Genomic DNA, 19,145 nt, shown 5'->3' on the forward strand with positions numbered 1-19,145 from the left:
CAAAGGAAGGAGACAAAGAGATTGCTACCAAAATGCAAGATCTTGCCCTCAGTGAAGGTGCCTTACCTCGTCACTTGCACACTGCTATGTTTACAATAAGCACAGATCAGAGGATGCTTACAAATAGGTATGTCAGTCTCACTTGATATATTATGTTTAAAAAGTCTAAGTAATGCCTTAGCTAACATTAGAATCATTGGGAGGTCAGGGAAGAAAACTTGCAATTCTTTAGGAGAATATTTTCTTCAGCAGCTGGTACGTTTAAGTAGAGATAGCTGCTTCTGAGACTGCAGCCACTTAGTAAACCTTTTTTTTTTTTTTTTTTTCCAGAAGGGGTCTTGGGTTAGTTACTCATTAAAGGCCCAAGTTTTGATTTTTTTTTTTTTTTTTTTTTTTTTTTCTGATGACACTCAGGGAAAGAAAAGGCAAATAGAATGTGTGGAACTTGGAAAAAAGGTTCAGTTTGCATTATACGACTGTATGAATCCTGGTGTGGACACCTCAGACATCTTGTATGAAGTTAGGGTCACCTATCCCATCTGAGAGAAGTCTTCTTGTACAGAAATCATTCCCTGAATTCAACAGTCAGTAGAACTTGTGAGCTCTGAGACTGGGCCTCGGGGGATGCTGGGGAGGATGAGTAATAATTCAATTATTTCCACCCAAATACAAGATGATAAAAGTTTTAGTTGCACGTGCTTGAAGAGTTGCTAAGCAATGTAGTGGCAAATTGAACTTGTTGCCACTGTATGTCATCCAGGAGAGAGCTAGTATGAAACCTGCTGCCTTACTGGTTCTGTTTGGAGCTAGTGCTTATGACGTGTTTTTAAGCAATGGTTCAGTTCAATGCAGCAGAACCCCAGTGACTAATGTTGGCAGAAAGTGTCAGTTGGCACAGAAGGCAGACTCCCAACAAGACTTTCCTAGCCAATAACTAGTATTAAGAGCTTCAAGTAGTGCAGTTAACAGTTCTTGATGGCTTCTAGACTCTTAACTTTAACTGTAGCTTAAGATTGACTGGATAAACTTACACTTGGTTATTAGATGGTTAGTTTCTGCTCTATTGCTCAAGAGTTCTTTTGAGGTCTAGATCAAAAAGCATGTGCTGCTACTGTTCTTCTAACTTCACTGGAACTTCTTAAAGGCAACACTTTAAAGCATGCTAAGCATATACTTGAACTGGAACAATATAATGCTTTGTGCTCTCACTCAAGAGCACGAAGCTCTTGCTCATCTTCATTTCACCAACATGGTAAGGGTGTTAGTTTAGCTGTTTAAAAATCTGTTTAAAATACTAACTTGCAGTATGTTAATTTCAATGGCTTTTTCAGGCAGTTAAGTAGACATTTGGTTGGCCTCTGGACAGCTGAGAACAAAACTGCTATGAACTTGTTGAAACGTATTTTGGTGAGTAAAAATGGGATATAGAGTAGGGAAAGAAAAAAAATCTGACAGCCTGCAGTATTAAAAAACTTGAGATAGTCTGTATAATAAATATATCCCCTTTCCCCTCCAAGGGAGAAGTCTAGCCTGGGAGATCAACAGTCTGGTATCTGCTATTTAAAGGATATTGATGGCTAGTACAAAACATGGTGGATTCTTAAAGTATTCTGTTACTTTCCTGCCACTTGTAAAAATGGTATATGACACAAAACATAGAAGTAAGGCATCTGACATTTTTCCTTATTAAAAGGACAAAAATGTGGGAGCCATAGTAAATATGGTCTCTAATGCTTAGTGCTAGTGAAAAATTAAGGCAACAGTTCTGTCTGTGCTTTCATGCCTGTCCAACTTTTGCTGAATTTATCTATTGGCTGATAGGTCCCATGTTCTTTCCCCCTTACAGTCTCCTGAAAGGTTCTTGCTTAAGTTACTTCAGTGAAACTAGTTCGAAGAATACTGTTGTAAGGAATTATTGAATCTTGAAACATACCAACTTAAATTCAAAATAGCAGTTCATTCATTTTTGGCAGAGCAAACTGTCCTCATCTTGGTCACCGTCTTCTGGAAGGCTTAGTCACATAGGTGACTACCTCATCTCTAATGTCACATGCAACACTCAATCCCTATCAAAGGATATGGATGGATTCTAGTGTTACAGTATTCATCCCCCTCAACAGTGCTGTGGGATCAACTCTTCCTGCAGTCCTTAGATTCATGAAGTGATTCTTTAAGAAACGGGTTATAGGCAAGAGCTCTGTTGTAGTGAAGCTAATTATGTGCCTCTATTGAATGGTTCTGTTGGATTTCACTAATAAAAGCAAAAAGCTACTGTAGCTTTACGTACTTGCTTTAGAGTAGAATATAAATTCTGTTTTGAAATCCCTGATTTAAAGAAATTACTTTGTTTTAGGTACTTGCTGTAGAGTAGAATTTAAATTCTGTTTTGAAATCCCTAATTCAAAGAAATTATATTGTTACCTAATGTCATGGTTTCTGTTCTATTAGCCACGTGTGGTGACGCTAGTTTTAAATGTTTTTAGCCACCAGGTTTGCTGGCATACCTCGATAGTGCTGATCCTGTTCCTGAAAAAGATGCTGATAGGATGCATGTTAGAGATAACTTAAAAATTGCAACTGTAAGTAAATGTAGCTGCCTTACCTCTTCCATTATATACACGTACAGTCTTAGTGACTTCTTTAATACAGACACTTCACTGTATCAAACATGTTGATAAGTCTATCTACAACTGCAAACAACTAATAGGATTTATTCTGCAGGATCAGTATGGCAAGTTTAATAAAGTGCCAGAGTGGCAGAGACTGGCTGGAAAAGCTGCAAAGGAAGTTGAAAAATTTGCCAAAGAGAAGGTGGATCTAGTCTTGATGCACTGGAGAGATAGAATGGGCATAGCTCAAAAAGAGGTAAAAGTATTTGAAACTTTGTTACAGCAACTTGACTACGTGTAGAGAGGAACACCTACAACTCCATGAAATCAGAGGGAAGTTTGACAGTAGTAGAAGTGCAGGAATGTGGGAAGCCTCATAGTTCTGCTTTTAGCAAACTCTGCCTCTTTTACTACTCTTCATCTTGGGTTAGAAATGGATTCCAGGGAGAATGTAAAGCAGGCAAGAGGATTCCTTCAGCATACACGTAAAGCTTTAGTTTGGTCTTGCTTTAGCTGACCTTATCAAACTGGAGTGCAGCTTATGTGCATTTCATCTAAGAGAATTATACAGGAGAAGAGGAAATGCCTTGAAAAGTGGCAAAGCCAGTTTTTAAACTATGTTTGGAAGAAAGTATGAATATTCTTCGCATCTGAAATGATGTACTTCTATGCTAGTGGTATTTTAGTTATGGAACTTGATTGAAGAAGCTTAGTATTACCTTGAATATAGGTATCTCAGTGCTTAAATTGCAACATAAGACTATAAATAAAACCATGGTTAAGATTGAAGTGATAAGTGACTGCTTTGATCTGCTATTATAAGAGGATAGCTCAAACACTGCCTGAGTTCTTACTTTTGGTCTCCTTTTTCTTTCATTGTCATGTTCTCTATGACAGACGCTTTGAATTATGAGGCATTTCCTTTAACTTTCTGTAGTTTCCTGACTAAGCTTTGTTTTTAGGCATTCTGGAACTGAAACAAAGAATTACATATGCAAGGAAGGATGAAAAGAGTGATGTGATACAGAGTATTATAAATGCCTGACTTTGTACTTGGTCTGATGTAACAATAAGCTTCTCTTTGGGGAAAACCTTAACTTTTGGTAAAACCTAGCTCAAATTTGTTATAGAATCTGTTGTAGAATTTTAACAAGTAATATTGCTGACATACTGGTGAACTAGGTACAAAACAAAGCATTAATGGAGAAATGTGGAAAACAGTGATGGGAGGGCAAATTGCACTTCTGGATACTTGCACTTGTCTAGGTACTGAGTTTAAACAGTTTTTCTGTCTGGAGTTCTGAGCTGTTTAATTTCAGAGTAAATATTTATCAGTGTAGCATGGGAAAGGTGATAGCAAGTTTGGTATTACCACTTGGAATTATTTCAGTGGCTTGTTAAATGTACCTTTTTCTTTTTCTTCCAACTTTCCATCACAATCAGGACAGAAACAATATGGTGAGTCTGTATATCTCTGCCACTTATGTGAGTTATGTTGCTCAGGCCTCCTCTTGCATGTGGTACCTCATGTAGAGTGTAGCATTGATTTCATGCTTGATCAAACCAGGGAACCTTTCAGTGGCCAAGTCAGGTTTGTGACTTCCTTCTGTGACTTGCTCTAGTTATTTCCTTTCAAGAGCAAAGCGTTCTTGTTGTGGATGTCCCCTTCCATCAGCTTTGGATCTGATGCGTTCTTATGGTGATGGGGACTAAGCTTTTCTCAGGGATAACTTGCTTCTAAATGAATGACTTGCTAAACACCTGAAAGTTTCTCTGGCATAACTTAACTTGGTGTAAATAACACTTGTGAAAGTCTGTTGCTACTACTTGTTAGAAAAGGAGACCTCCTTAATGAGGCTTAACTTAGTGTGGCTTTCGAAGGAGTGAAAAAAAACAGTTTTTTATCTTAAAAGGGGAAAATGGGGAGTATCTGTTTCTACTAACTTCTTAAATTTGGCTTTCTTGCAGAACATTATTCAAAAGCCAGTGATATTAAGGAAACGACGCCAAAGAATAAAAATAGAAGCAAACTGGGATCTCTTCTATTACAGGTAAAATACTAATACTGTTGTAGTGGTCTCAGATACAAGTTATCACCTGGCTGGATGTTCTTGTTGATATCTTCTGGGTTGCTGTGGCCTGATTCCAATTTCTGCCTGCCTTGAAGCAGTGCAAGTGCTTTGTAACAGGAACTTATGAAAGATGAAATCCTAAAGTATACTTGAGGATTTAGCTTGTGTTTAGGAAAGGGGGGCAATTTTGAAAGCTTCTCAAATGTTATCAAACTACATCCTTTGTTTTCTTGAGTCAAAAAGAAGAGTGAATAACAAATGGCAGATGCAGATGATGTTGAAGGCTAAGCAAAGTAACTGAAAATCATTATAGTATGTTGGTGTGTTGACCTGTGAGCTACTCAAGATGTTTTAACTTGAATTGGCGTAAAAATGAGCTTAAGGCAGGCAAAGAGAAAACACGTGGATACTGGATTTCAAATAGTGTCAGAGGTCCTAAATGCAGCTTGCTTACAACTGCCAAAGTTTACAAGGGAGGGGCCTCCATCTGAAAGGGATATTATTGCTTTACTTTGGCTAGGAGTGTTACGTTCAATGGACTAATAAAGCTTGACTGTTCAGCAAATGCTATGAAAGCAAGCTTTGGGAAATTCTGTAAACTTAACTGTTTGATTTGATGCTTAATGTTCCTAAAGGTCAATTACAGTCTGTTCTGTACAAGTGTTGCATGAAAGGAAGATTCACATGCTCCTAAACTTTGGGTATTAAAGTGCTGCTCTCAGCCAGTCTCTGGATTCAAAGGCTGTCTTGTAACTGCTACTGAAGAATGTCCACTGACTGTTTCGTGAGACTGACTTAAGACATGAACATCTATTTTCCTGCATGAACTACTTTTTAAAGACATACACTTGGTGTGTCCATGTCTGCCGCCCTGGGTTATCGTTCACTGATATCCCTTACTGACAGATGAGTAGCTCGCAGATCTCCTGGTCATCAACTATATGCAGATAGCAAATTGAGCCAAAAGGGATGACGACAGGCATGCTTTAGTCTAGGCTGACCTCCACGACTGGAAATACTATATGAGTGAACAACCATAATGACTGTAACAAACTAAAGGCTGCTACTCAGTGCCTTAAAATTGAGGTCCACTAATGCTAATCTTCTCTAGCTTTCTAGCTGAGTCTTGTCTGCTTTTCAGATAATGTCTTGAGGGCTTTAAACTATGTAACTTTTTTTTAGATTTCTTCAGGATCATGCTAGATCAAACTTGATTTGGAACTTCAAAACACGGGAAGAACTGAGAGATACTCTTGAGTCTGAGATGAGAGCATTTAATATTGACAGAGAACTTGGTAGTGCTAATGTTATCTCATGGAACCATCAGGAGTTTGAGGTAAATGACCCACTGTAGGAGAAACTGCATATTTAAAATACGTCTACTTAAAATGTCACTTTTCTGTCTCTGACTACATGAGTGAGTCTTGTGCTGACAATCCCTGACTGCAAGCCAGAATTCTTCTGGTGCTAAGGAATAAACTGCTAAGGCTTGAGGTTCTGAACAGGTGCTATTGTCCAGTGTCACTCTGCAAAACTGAAAGCTCTTCAGCCTGACAAATGATACTGTACAGATGATCAGAACCCTTGATGTATTCTTGCATTAAAAGGAAAAGAGAAGCCTTGGTGTTACATTGTTGTCAAGATAAGTCATACTTGTTCTTGAATGTGCTCTGTCACATTTGTTTTGGGTAGTTTCACAAGTCACTTCCTGGTAGCAAGTTCCTGGTCTTTATTTCCATCATGTCTCAGTGATCCTAGGGCTGTTAAATACTGGGTTGCCAGACCATGGATAGGCTATGTGGCTAAAACCACGCTGCTCTGTAAATTATAGATTGGGGGTACTGTTCTTGTCTTCTAGGAACAGCAGTACCTAAAGTCAGAATAATCTTTCAAGCTTCTGCAAAGCAATTGGTATCGTCCTAGTTGTCTTTCTCAAAATAACTTGCAAGGTGTTTTTGAAGTAATGTGTTAATAAACATTTCCTGTACTCTATTCTTATCTCTAGTATTGTTACGGTTTCACACAGTTCTAATTAATGCGTAATGCTAAAGCAAAGCAAGGCCACGCTTAAATTCCACTGTAAGAAATTCTTATGTTCCCAGTGCCATCCTTGTCACAGTACACCTTTCTTTCTAGCTGAAATTTGAGTAGAGGACTATTAGGGAAACAAGAGTAAACTGCTTTTGAGGAATTCAGTTGTCTAGTCTTAAAATTCCTTCTGATTGCCAGAGATCAGGCTAATGCTTTAGGATAAAACTATTTTATGTATGCAATTTTTTCCCGATTCCACAGCTACAGATTACTACTTACCTTGATATTGTAAATAGCTAAGTTTGGATTTGGATTGGTATTTATTGCATTGGCATTTAGCTTTTGAAGTTTTCTTCAGGTATGGATCAGGCACAGGACTTCTGCATGCCACAGTGTCTGCTATCCCAATTCTGTCTGTACTTAAAGGGTGCTAACTGGGGAAGAATCAGAAGTACGAATTTGAAACCTAGAAATACAGGCTTCCCACCTTAATTTTGTGTTCCTATCTGGCTTATGCTACTAGAATGTGTTATTAGCATTCTTGCAGTTACAGCCCAGGATACCTTGGGTCTGGCTTGAGGGGGCTTCTGTAACATGATCTTTGAACAGCTGCTGTCTCAGAGATTGCTTTTAAATATTTTAAATTAATATTTTTGGGGGGCTATGCTGTAAGTATTTGAACTAACTATGTAGTGGTGACAAAGGCTTCCGTCGGCTGTGGAACCTGTCGCTTTGCCAAGGGGGATGGTGGCTTGAGTTTGCTGTGGAAGTGTCCTAGTTAGTGGGATGTCCTTGTGTCATGTGCTGTGGTCAGATCTATAGATAACTTTGTGGCCTCATGACAATGACCTGCAAACTATAGATAAGAAAAACCACTGTAGAGTGGCTTCTGTGGTGTTAGAGGTACCCCTAAATGAGGTGCTTGCGAAATGCTTAAAACCACTGATCATTGAGGCATATGGTTGAATTTAATGTAGTTGCTCTGAAGTTAAATGATGGCTCTCATTGTGCAACTTCACTTCAGCTGCTTGGTGTGTATACTAATGCCTCCAGGCTTTTACTACCCAGCATAATGGCAAGTATAACTACTAATTAAGTCACGCTTGTGTCTTGTAGTCACATTGAGTGAAATGCCTTGCAATGGAATAACTACTTATTAAAGTTTGAGTCACTGAATACATCATGTATTATCCAAGTTTAGTTAATAAAACCGGCTGATATTAGAAACAAGTTACTTAAAGGCTGGAAGCTGAGATTTCAGTAAGATGAGAAACTTCATTTATTCTGGGGAACAACAGCAATAGCTTATGGCATATATTTTGTGGATGTGTGTTTCTTTAACAGCAAACTTTCAGCTTTGTATCTTTCTCAGACTGTAGGAGGGGTTGCTAACCTTGTTTAGTTTATGGATGCAAGCAAGTACAGTATTGTTTTGCAAGCAAAATCTTAATGAAGGAGAAACTATTTACTGTTAAGTAACTTGTTCTGTGTTGCAGGTAAAATATGAGTGCCTTTCTGAGGAAATAAAAATAGGGGATTATTATCTAAGATTGCTATTGGAAGAAGATGAAACTGAAGCAAGTGGAGCAATCAAAAAATCGTGAGACATTATTAAAATCCTATCTTATTCCTAAGGTCTCCATTTTCTTCACTAAAATCTTATCTCTTCCTTAGGTATGAATTCTTCAATGAACTCTACCACCGCTTCTTGCTTACCCCAAAAGTGAATATGAAATGCTTATGTCTGCAAGCATTGGCCATTGTTTATGGAAGATGTTATGAAGAAATAGGACCATTTTCTGATACAAAATACATTGTTGGGATGTTAGAAAGGGTAAGAATTATTTAAAATTGCTTGCTATAGTAGTTAACACACGGCTAGCCTGACATGTTCAAATCCTTCAAGTTGCTGTGAAACCTGAGTTTTGGTTTTACAGAAAGTGAAGCTACAGCATGAATACTTTTTTCTGTGCTGTCACCCAGTGTTCATAGTATCTCCAGTTGCCTCAGTTCAAGTTTTCACTAGAAAAACTGCTGATCATAAAGGTATTTCAATCTAGTCTATCTATATTTTGCTGGCCTTAACAGGTTTTCAGGCTGTACAGGAATAGTGTGAAGGAACTTTGTGTGATATTAATCTTGTGCTTGCTTTTGAAAAATGCAGAAGCATAAAGCTTTTTAAGAGGAGAACCTTGTTCCTTGACATTATTCCAAAATACTGATTTCAATAGTAGTAGTAACAGCCCCAGACCTAATGAAATGGTAGCCTTATATGGGCACATGTGATGGATTAGATTTTTAGTGGTAACTGCTTTGCCTATTAAATATCTGTTAAGTTATGTCTGACAACTGATATAACTTGCAAAAATACATTTCCATGCAGCCTGAAGAAGGGATTCTTTGTTAACGTCAGTATAGGTTTTAGATATGGCTGTTGTAAGTGAAACTGAACTAATGCAGTCTCTTGTTATTTTGCCTTGAGTCTTGATAGTCTCACCAGAGATGTAACATCAAAGACCCCTTCTGTCTCCTGGCTGAAAGCATTCCCTCTTTTCCCTTATATCTGTGTTTAGTGAGCTCATTGGGGAATCCAAACAGTGTCCTTTTAGAGCAATAGACTTAACAGAAAAGGGGGTTTAGGCGTCAGACCAAGAGCACCAAAGGGGATGGAGGGCAACAAGGGCTTTCCTCTTCAGTGGCAGAAAGCTATGTTTATTAGCTGTGAGTGAAACTGGACACTTAGTCAGCAGTTTTATCTTGGGCATGATAAAATAGATCTTTGCAGGTGCAACTGCATTGACTTTTGAAGGTAACTTCTAATATGTTGTTATCAAATATTAATTTGTTCTCTTCTGCTGTAATAGTGCACTGACAGGCTTGAGCGGGACAGATTGATACTGTTTCTCAACAAACTGATCCTTAATAAGGTAAGGTAGGCATGGACACTTAACAGTAGTTTGTTTATTGGTCTTTCAGGTGTATAAAATGGTCTGAAATAGTCTTTCAGGATTAACTTGAGCAAAAGCTCAAGTTTTGAGGAAGTCTTAAAACAATGATACAGCAATCTGGGAGGTGGTGGTAGTTATTTACTGGTGTGAAAGCTGAAGGAAGTGTGTAGATATTGTGGTGATTGTACCATTTTAGTCATTTGAGAATGATTTGATTTTTCTCATGGTTACTTCTTGAATAAAACTGTGCAGTACTTGTAACAACTCTTACCTAGAAAATGCTCATGTTAACTCAGTTCATCCATTAACAGAAAAATGTGAAGGACCTTATGGATTCAAATGGCATTAGAATCCTTGTAGATCTGCTTACTCTGGCACATCTTCACACGAGCAGAGCTACAGTCCCTCTTCAGGTATGTGGCCTTTGTTACTCTTCATATGTTGCAATTCTTAAAAAAAAAAAAAAAAACCCAAAACAATGACCTTTTCACATTTCCTGTAGAAATGTGATATTTGCACTGACGCTAAAGCTATTCTTATAAACATCAACTTTTAGAGCAATGTGATTGAAGCAGCACCTGATATGAAGAGGGAGAGCGAGAAAGAATGGTACTTTGGCAATGCTGACAAAGAACGGAGTGGTCCTTACAGCTTTCAGGAGGTACCAGTCAGCTTCAAACTCTCAAACTTGACAAATGATTTCCGTCCTGGTGGCTGGGTGTGTTTCAAACAGTGCAGGGGGGAAAACTGTAAACAATGCTAAACTGTGTTCTCCAAGTAACCCTTTAAATAAGGATTAAAGCTAGCCAAGAGACTTGTGCCAAGAACCACAGTCTTTTTGGTAAGGCTGCCTACCTCCATGCCCCAATTATGCTGCAATTAATCTGTCAACTTTTACCTCGTGTTTCCTGTCAGAGTTATAAATAGGTTGGAATTTCGTGCAACTGTAGTAGTCTGCCATACAGCAGTTAAAAGCTTGTCTTGAGTGTGAATGCTTAGGAGCAAAGGTAGTTCTGAATGCCGAATCAAATTAACCTCTAATCTTGTAATAGATGCAGGAACTGTGGAACAGTGGAAAGCTGACTTCTAAAACACGTTGCTGGGCTCAAGGTATGGATGGCTGGCGACCACTGCAGGTCATCCCTCAGCTGAAGTGGTGCTTGCTTGCCAGCGGCCAGCCCGTGTTGAACGAGACTGACCTTGCTACACTTGTACTCAACATGCTCATCACAATGTGTGGATATTTTCCCAGCAGGTAAACGCTAACTTTCAGCACAAGTGGCTAACTTCCTCTGGCAGACACATAAATTCTGTCTTAAAACTTTTCTTAGAAACCAAGTACTACATTAATGAACTGTATTAAAGAGCCTTTTACATAGTAGTAATTAGTTCTGCAGGTAAGTAGAGCATTTGTAAATGAGACAATTCTAATACTGTGAAAGGGACTGCAAACACAAGCTGTGTGCGTTTCTAATGCACAGCAGCGTAGTCTTGCAGGCAGGCTCTTGTTTTAACTTAAAACCAAAACTGTGGTAATGCATGAGGTAAACCACACTTACCAAGTCTAACAACAAACTTTGAAGTTAACAAAGTAACGACAGTGAATATGATCTCAATAGCCTGATACTTATGGCTTAAGTTGTTTGTTCTAGAAAGAGAGAAGGCACATGTGTGCTTACTGCTGTGGCACTATTTTTTAGGGATCAAGACAATGCAATTATAAGACCTCTTCCTAGAGTAAAAAGGCTGTTGTCAGACAGTACTTGCCTTCCTCATATCACTCAGGTAAGTAACTCTTCAAAAATGTATCTGAATGAGTAAAAGTCTGACTTGCTCTGCAGTCTTCCTTGTGTGAATACTTTAAGTTGGACAAACACACCAAGTGGCATCTGTAACATCCTGCAGGTCTCTGGACAAGCAGTTCTTTGTTTCACTGGGTGTTACAAATTTCACGTTTCAGTCAGTATCTCATTAATAAATATTTCCATCCTTGGAGATATTGAAAAGCCATCTGGATGTGGTCCGTGGTGACCAGCTCTAGGTGACCCTGCTTTTGAACAGGGGGTTTTGACAAGATGACTTCCAGAGGTCCCTTCCAACTTTAAACATTCTGTGATTAAAAGTTGTTATTTTTGGGCCGAAGTATTACTTAACTGAAATTCTTACAAGTTTACTGCTCTGTCCCAGTACTGAATTAGTTAACTTCCATTTTGGCTAGGTAACTTGCATTATTCAAGCAGCTAATGTAAATGCTTATGTTTAATTTCAGCTTTTACTGACTTTTGATCCTATCCTTGTGGAAAAAGTCGCTATTTTGCTGTTTCATGTCATGCAAGATAACCCTCAGTTACCTCGTTTTTATCTGAGTGGAGTATTCTTCTTTATCATGATGTACACGGGTTCCAATGTACTTCCTATTGCAAGGTGAGGAAAAAGACTAGCTAAAAATACATCCTGACCAGTCATGCTCTGAAGGCCTGCTGTTCTAAATGCTTCAGGGAGTGTGGCTTGCTAGAACCAACATGAGATGGCAAATAAACACCCTCAAGAAGAATTGGCTCCACACGGTCCAGTCAGTCACTAAAAAAGTGAATTGCTTGTGACCCTGCCAGGGAGGGAAGGAGAGCATGTCTGATCGTACAGTTCTAACAGTACAACTAGGCATGGTTTATTGCAGAAGAACAAATAGTTACAGGCACTGAAGAGTAGTAATACAGGCTACTGATGTGCTAATGTAGTTTTTGATATCAAGCAGCTATCAAAACTAGTGGAAAAAAGTCTAAGGGCCTGTTTTAATATTAGAGCCCAAATCAGATAAATAGGTCTGTACTGACACAGATGCGTGGCAGATGCAGGTGGCTGTTGCAGCTCATTCCAGTACTCTTCCTCTAAAATCAGTCGTTCATAAAAAGCTACCGTACAATTCCAGATAAGTCTCTCTTCTATAGCAAAACGTACTGGGAAACGATTGCATGTTTACGTGATGTCTAGTGTAACAGGATTTAGTCAGCAGTTAGTGGAAGATGATCTTGTTTCATCCCTGCAATGATCTCACGGTGCAGGGAGCGATTTGTAGGGAAGGGTTGTCTGTGTCTCTACCAGCTTCATTTTTTTTGTGAGGTGAAAACAAGCCTTCAGGGGCAAGACTTTCAGACTGAAATGATGAACATAAGGCAACATTTATAATATGGGTTTTCTTAACTTGGTGAAGTTCCCAAGGATTTGATGGAATTTGTACAGAGGTTCTTGTTCAGTTGTTGCTGTTACATTTACTTGGAGATAAAAAGAGTATGAGACCTGCTAGCTGATCTATGTTGGTCTGCTTATCTTTCAAGGGTGCCTTAAGTATCAATTAAACAGAAAATAATTGCTGTTTCTCTTCTAGGTTTTTGAAATACACACATACAAAGCAAGCTTTCAAGTCTGAAGAAGTGAGTAGATTGCAAAAGTCACTATCTCTGTTTCCAGATAGTTTGCAGACCATCTGTAGTTGTTTTAACAATACTTGATGCTTGTTCTTTTCTAAATTCTCAAGAGTTAGAATTTAAGAACTATAAGGAAAAAGGGGGAAGGTTTTTTTAGTTCTCAAGTTGCTTAGTGAGACTGAATTCAGGTTACCTTTGAGATGACAATGTGATCTCTTCTGTAGACAAAAGGTCAAGATATAGTTCAAAGAAGTATACTTGGACATATTCTTCCTGAAGCAATGGTGTGTTATTTAGAAAACTATGAACCAGAAAAATTTTCTGAGATATTCCTTGGAGAATTTGACACTCCAGAAGCAATTTGGAGCAATGAAATGAGGTAACTGTTTTCTGTCAGAGGTAAAATAAATCTGAAAACAAATATATCTGAACTACGTTTCATGCTGAAGAGGTCTTGTCTTTGATGCTTCTAAAGAAAGCTGAAAATACCTGGATTCCATGGTTTCGTTACTTCCCCCATTTACCTCTGCTTCTATCAGAAATAACAAGTGTGGGGGGAGCAGAATTGGAAGCAGAAAGGGGAGTATTTCTGTGACATGTTTTACATGTGCCTGTATTGTATTTAAGTTCCTTTTGTGAGTGGAAACTTCACTATTTATGTGAACTGCTTTATACTTGCTGTACTCACTTATTCCCAGCACCTATCTAGGAGATATACCTCTAATATTACAATACATTTTTAGGGTCTCCCGAAAAGTAAAGAGGTGCTGAGCGAGGGCAGAATGTCACTTTACTTCCTTTTTAGTAAACAAATTTTCATGGCATCAAAATAGCTTTATAACAGTATAGGACTGAATCCTATTCTTAATACCTTCTGAAATGTGGGAAACTACCAAGGAGAATTTTTTTCAGAAGAAATCATTGAACACGCTTGTACAGTCACTGGGGATTGAGGACTGCTTGGCATGTGTTAAACCAATCCTTGTAACTTCTAGGCGTCTTATGATAGAGAAGATTGCTGCTCATCTTGCTGACTTCACCCCTCGTCTTCAAAGCAATACAAGGGCACTCTACCAATACTGTCCTATCCCAGTTATCAACTATCCACAGCTGGAAAATGAGCTGTTCTGTAATATTTATTACCTCAAGCATCTTTGTGATACACTCAGATTTCCAGACTGGCCAATTAAAGATCCAGTAAGTATGAAGTATTTCGGGATTCATTTAGTTCTTGATCTTTCAGAGTCCTAAAAGTGGGATTTAAAACAAAAAGTAAGGAAATAAAATGCTAGGTTTGTTGCAGGTAACTGATCCCGACTTTCACTTCATAAGAAAATATGTTAAACAATTCTTTATCTTGAAGCAGAGTAGTCTTCGTACCCAACAGCAACCCCATGTTAAGTATATCCTCCTTATGGTAACTATGAAAAAAGCAAAATAAAGCATTCAAGAAACTTCAGAGTGTTTTGATGAATCTCAAGTGATAGAAATTGAGCTAACTTGGTATCAGTACATTAACAGAATTGGTGAGATCCTTTCGGTACAAGTCTATAGTCTGGATCTAAGTAGTTTTACTTATTTCATGCAGCTTTGCAGTTTTTGTGGTATCATTTAAGTGATTCTCTCTTCTAATGTGACTCTTGCACAGGCAAGTTAAAGTTAAGATGCTTTTATCTTGAATAAAATACAGCACTGCAGTGAAGCAAAGTCTTATTTGCTTCCTGACTGGAGGGGGAACCATAATTACTAAAGCTAAAAAGATTACGTCTTTGAACTTGGGGTGATGGGTGATAAGGATTCATTAATAAAGCAGTACTCTATTAAAAAAGATGTGTAATGTCATAATGAATAAATGAACCACTAATAAATTGTAATTACTTAGGTTAAACTGTTGAAAGATACACTAGAAGCTTGGAAGAAGGAGGTAGAAAAGAAGCCACCTACCATGTCAATAGATGATGCTTATGAAGTCCTTAACCTTCCCAAAGGACAAGGCCAGTAAGTTGTCTTCAGTATTGAAAGTTTTATAACTACATTTCCTTAAACTCGACACACGGAACAAACTGAAGTTTATCTCAGTACTTGCAACCAATTAGTGGTGTCGGTTCATTTATGTCTAGCACCTACTTCCTTCACAGTAGAAGATGGCTTTATCTAAAAAGAAACAAAGCTTGAAAATCCAAATCCAGCGTTTGAGAGAATAATTGTGAATTGTTCAGATAAACTGACACTGGGGAAAAAAATGCTTTGAGCTCTGTGTTAGAAAGTATTCACTATGCTGTTTTACAGGACATTTCAAAGTGAAACATGGTTTCGCTAATCATCCTTTTTCCCACTGCCAAATATTGTCTTTTTTCTCAGTGATAATATCCTTAAGATTTTTTTATCTCCTATCTTGCCACGGGTCTCTGACTTCAGGCCTCTACAAGTACTTTGTATTTATCTTTTGAGAACAGTGCACTTACTACAAATCAAGAACTACCAACTTTTATCACTTATAGCTCACTTATACTCTTCACTTAGAAGATTCAGGGACTTTGAGCATCTTGTGGTTAGTATTTTATATAGAGAGAGGTACTAAAATACTTTCTGTGTCTAAAATTTTGATCTATTCTGTGGCCACATGATTACCCCCATTCAGTGTCAGCTGATGAGGCAGGATTTTCAAATTAAAATATGAGAGCTTTGTAGTTTTCACTTAATTGCAGTTACTATTAGTACTGCTGTCAGAATCCAGGCTTGTTTTTCTGTTTGTTTGATGTTATTCAATGTACTGGGACTTGTTGTCTCATAGGCACGATGAAAGCAAGATCAGGAAAGCTTATTTCAGGCTGGCGCAAAAATATCACCCAGACAAGAATCCAGAAGGCAGGGTATGTACAACACAAAGTTATGGTGTTAATAAAGGGGGGACAAATTCAGCTGTTACGTGTATTAAAAATTCTGAAATGCCCACTTGAATTTTCTTTCTGCCTTTTAAAAGATGTGCCCTAGGTGAATACTAAAATACAGATTAATCCTACAGATGAGTAACTTAACTGACATCAATCAAGAAATACTAGGATTTCTGCAGTAAATTGTAATTGGGTCTGACCCACATCTCAGCATCTGATTTAGTTACACAAGACCTAAATAAGCTAATTGCTCCCTTTTCAAAGACAGACGGCATCCTCTGGCCATTCTTACAATGAATTAAACTGTACCTACTACATCTAAACTGATGCTGCAGACCTGTAGTAATTTAGAGGGTTCTTAGTGACTCTTAAGACTATTCCTCTTTATTTGCAGGATATGTTTGAAAAAGTTAATAAGGCATATGAGTTTCTGTGCACAAAGTCTGCCAAGGTGATAGATGGGCCAGATCCAGAAAACATAATTTTGATCTTGAAAACTCAAAGCATCCTCTTCAACAGGCATAAGGAAGGTAAGCACGCAGTCGCAGAAGAATGTTTTATCTTCATTTCTTTAGTGGCCGTTGTGGTCAGTTTTAATCTCCTCTGTGCTAGGGTCTGTGTTCTGTTGATCTGGTTTCTGACTCGCTGCAGCGTTATGTAGCTATGGTAAAAGGCTTCAAAATAGGACTTTTTCTTCCATGAAATAAGTTAATCTGCAGTAAGACATAATTCAAAAAAGCAGGAATAACTTTTTGAAGTTCTCTGCTCCAATTCTAATTGGTTTGAATCTTCCTCCATAAATAGCTTGGACTTGCAATTCTGACTATACAGAAAAGTCCTTGCTAGTACTTAAGTTACCCAGATGGCAGATGCTGGGTATAAGTGAGATTCTCACTTCTTATAGCCACATGAGTGTAAACTGGCAGAAATTCTGACTAGTGTTAGTCCTCTGAGTGTGCTGCAACACTACCTCTTTCACAGCCCACCTGGGAAAGAGGCATCTAGAGTACTTTAACCCTTGGTTTTGGCTACAGTCCTGGGCTGTCAGCTGCTGGCATGTCCAAGTCTTGCGTAGCAAAACACTTCGGGCTCTGCAGGTGTTACATGATAACGGTAAAGGAAGAACCTCATATGCACACAGAGCTTTGTCAGTTGTGTGGAGACAGTGACAACATTAGTGTAGACTTGTATAGATCAGCTCACAGTTTGCTCTGTACTGCAAGATTAAATTGTTCTTGATCGTTGCTGAACCCTGAAGGAATGGAAAATACTGTTTAAAACATACGATTGCCATGTCAAACTGGAAGAGGTCATTATAGGCTTACTGTTAGATGATCCTGGCCTAAGACAGACAAAGCTGTACTCGTGTTTCTCTGGAGACAGGCAAGCATCATTTAGAAGGCTCTGAGCCTGGGAGCTTGCTGGAGATAAATAGTTTTTTAACCCTAAATGAGTCTCTTTCCATGAAGTTCTGTCAGCTTCTAGCATGACCAGCCTTACATGACAAGGAGTCAGATTGTGTGGACTGCTCAGTCTTGCTCCAATTTTCTTTGACTCCTAGTCCTTAGATATCTGACATACCTTCCACTGGTAATTATGTAATGGTTTAAATTGCTTAGACACTGCATATATGTAAACTTTTACTTTTTTCCTTTTTCAGAGTTGAAACCTTACAAGTATGCAGGTTATCCTATGCTGATAAAGACTATTACCATTGAAACATCAGATGACCTTTTGTTTTCCAAAGAATCTCCTCTGTTGCCTGCTGCTACAGAACTTGCTTTCCATACTGTCAATTGTTCAGCACTAAATGCAGAAGAATTGAGAAGAGAAAATGGAATTGAGGTAAATGGAAAGAAACTTATTGAAATGAATTTTCTTAGTCTAGCTTTCCCATAGCTAAAAATCCTAGACCCTCACCACAGAGGACATCAGATGTAATTAAGAATAACTTTTAGTCTCGTTGAGACGCTCGTTGATCCTTACTGTCTCTTTTCTGGATGCAGCAGGAGAAGCCTCTTGCTGAGTATACCCCTTTCTGGATCTAGGCTTGTCTGCTGAACTGTGGATAAGCAAACTACCCATGTGGAAAAATAGATAAATGTGAACCAGTCACTTGAGCAGAAGGGCTTTTCGTTGCACGTATTAGAATAATAGAATCATTTAGGTTGGAAAAGACTTTTAAGATCGAGTCCAACCATTAACATCTAACACTGCCAAGTCCACCACTAAACCACATCTACACATCTTTTAAATACCTCCAGGGATGTTGATTCAACCACTTCCCTGGGCAGCCTGTTCCAGTGCTTGACAACCCTTTTGGTGAAGAAATTTTTCCCGATATCCAATCTAAACCTCCCCTGGTACAACTTCAGGCTGTTTCCTCTTGTCCTTTTGCTTGTCACCTGAGAGAAGGGATTGACACCCCCTCCTTGCTACACCCTCCTTTCAGCTAGTTGCAGAAAGCAGTAAGGTCTCCCCTGAGCCTCCTCTCCTCCAGGCTAAACAACCCCAGTTCCACCAGCTGCTCCTCATAAGACTTGTGCTCTAGACCCTTCACCAGCTTTGATTTTCTTTGGACACGCTCCAGCACCTCAATATCTTTTTTGCAGTGAGAGGCCCAAAACTGAACACAGTATTCGAGGTGTGGCCTCCCCAGCGCCGAGGACAGGGGGACGATCCCTTCCCTGGTCCTGCTGGCCACACTACTTCTGATACAAGCCAGGATGCCATTGGCCTTCTTGGCCACCTGGGCACACTGCTGGCTCCTATTTGGCTGGATGTTGACCAACACCCCCAGGCAGCTTTCCCACTGGGCAGCTTTCCAGCCACGCTGCCCCCAGCCTGCAGCGCTGCCTGGGGCTGTTGTGACCCCAGTGCAGGACCCGGCACTTGGTCTTGTTGAACCTCTTACAGTTGGCCTCGGCCCATCAACCCTGTCCAGATGCCTCTGTAGAGCCTCCCTACCCTCAGATCAACACTCCTGTTCAGCTTGGTGCCATCTGCAAAGTTACTGAGTTATTAGCTCACAGGTGAGAATGCTATCGACTCCAAAGCACCAAAAGCTAGTATCAGTACTTCCAAGGAATTTTGCTCCTACAAATCATTTGAGCAAGCAGTAGACTTTGTCAAATGTTTCCCTTCAGCCATTAAAAATGGGCTTACC

The 19,145-nt window shown here is 39.0% G+C and overlaps 1 protein-coding gene across 5 annotated transcripts in view; it reads left to right on the forward strand.

Annotated features, from left to right (window-relative positions):
• DNAJC13 (DnaJ heat shock protein family (Hsp40) member C13) overlaps positions 1-19,145 on the forward strand; it is a 56,038-nt gene that overhangs the window by 20,682 nt on the left and 16,211 nt on the right. For 4 of the 5 annotated variants that reach the window (XR_004406847.2, XM_042806380.1, XM_032991205.2 and 1 more), the window contains exons 17-38: positions 6-127; positions 1,332-1,407; positions 2,484-2,579; positions 2,722-2,865; positions 4,053-4,067; positions 4,578-4,660; positions 5,864-6,017; positions 8,209-8,312; positions 8,387-8,546; positions 9,577-9,639; positions 9,972-10,073; positions 10,217-10,321; positions 10,713-10,915; positions 11,361-11,445; positions 11,930-12,084; positions 13,046-13,091; positions 13,310-13,464; positions 14,081-14,282; positions 14,968-15,083; positions 15,880-15,958; positions 16,374-16,509; positions 17,640-17,824. Coding sequence is in view for 4 of the 5 variants with exons in the window: in XM_042806380.1 (XP_042662314.1) it covers positions 6-127; positions 1,332-1,407; positions 2,484-2,579; positions 2,722-2,865; positions 4,053-4,067; positions 4,578-4,660; positions 5,864-6,017; positions 8,209-8,312; positions 8,387-8,546; positions 9,577-9,639; positions 9,972-10,073; positions 10,217-10,321; positions 10,713-10,915; positions 11,361-11,445; positions 11,930-12,084; positions 13,046-13,091; positions 13,310-13,464; positions 14,081-14,282; positions 14,968-15,083; positions 15,880-15,958; positions 16,374-16,509; positions 17,640-17,824 (2,586 nt within the window). In the remaining variant the exon portion in view is untranslated. The remainder of the gene's footprint in view (positions 1-5; positions 128-1,331; positions 1,408-2,483; positions 2,580-2,721; positions 2,866-4,052; positions 4,068-4,577; positions 4,661-5,863; positions 6,018-8,208; positions 8,313-8,386; positions 8,547-9,576; positions 9,640-9,971; positions 10,074-10,216; positions 10,322-10,712; positions 10,916-11,360; positions 11,446-11,929; positions 12,085-13,045; positions 13,092-13,309; positions 13,465-14,080; positions 14,283-14,967; positions 15,084-15,879; positions 15,959-16,373; positions 16,510-17,639; positions 17,825-19,145) is intronic. The other variant, XM_042806381.1, reaches the window with a different exon arrangement.

This window comes from Tyto alba, unplaced genomic scaffold (assembly GCF_018691265.1).
Source record: "Tyto alba isolate M040663 unplaced genomic scaffold, T.alba_DEE_v4.0 Super-Scaffold_46, whole genome shotgun sequence".
Taxonomy (NCBI): domain Eukaryota; kingdom Metazoa; phylum Chordata; class Aves; order Strigiformes; family Tytonidae; genus Tyto; species Tyto alba.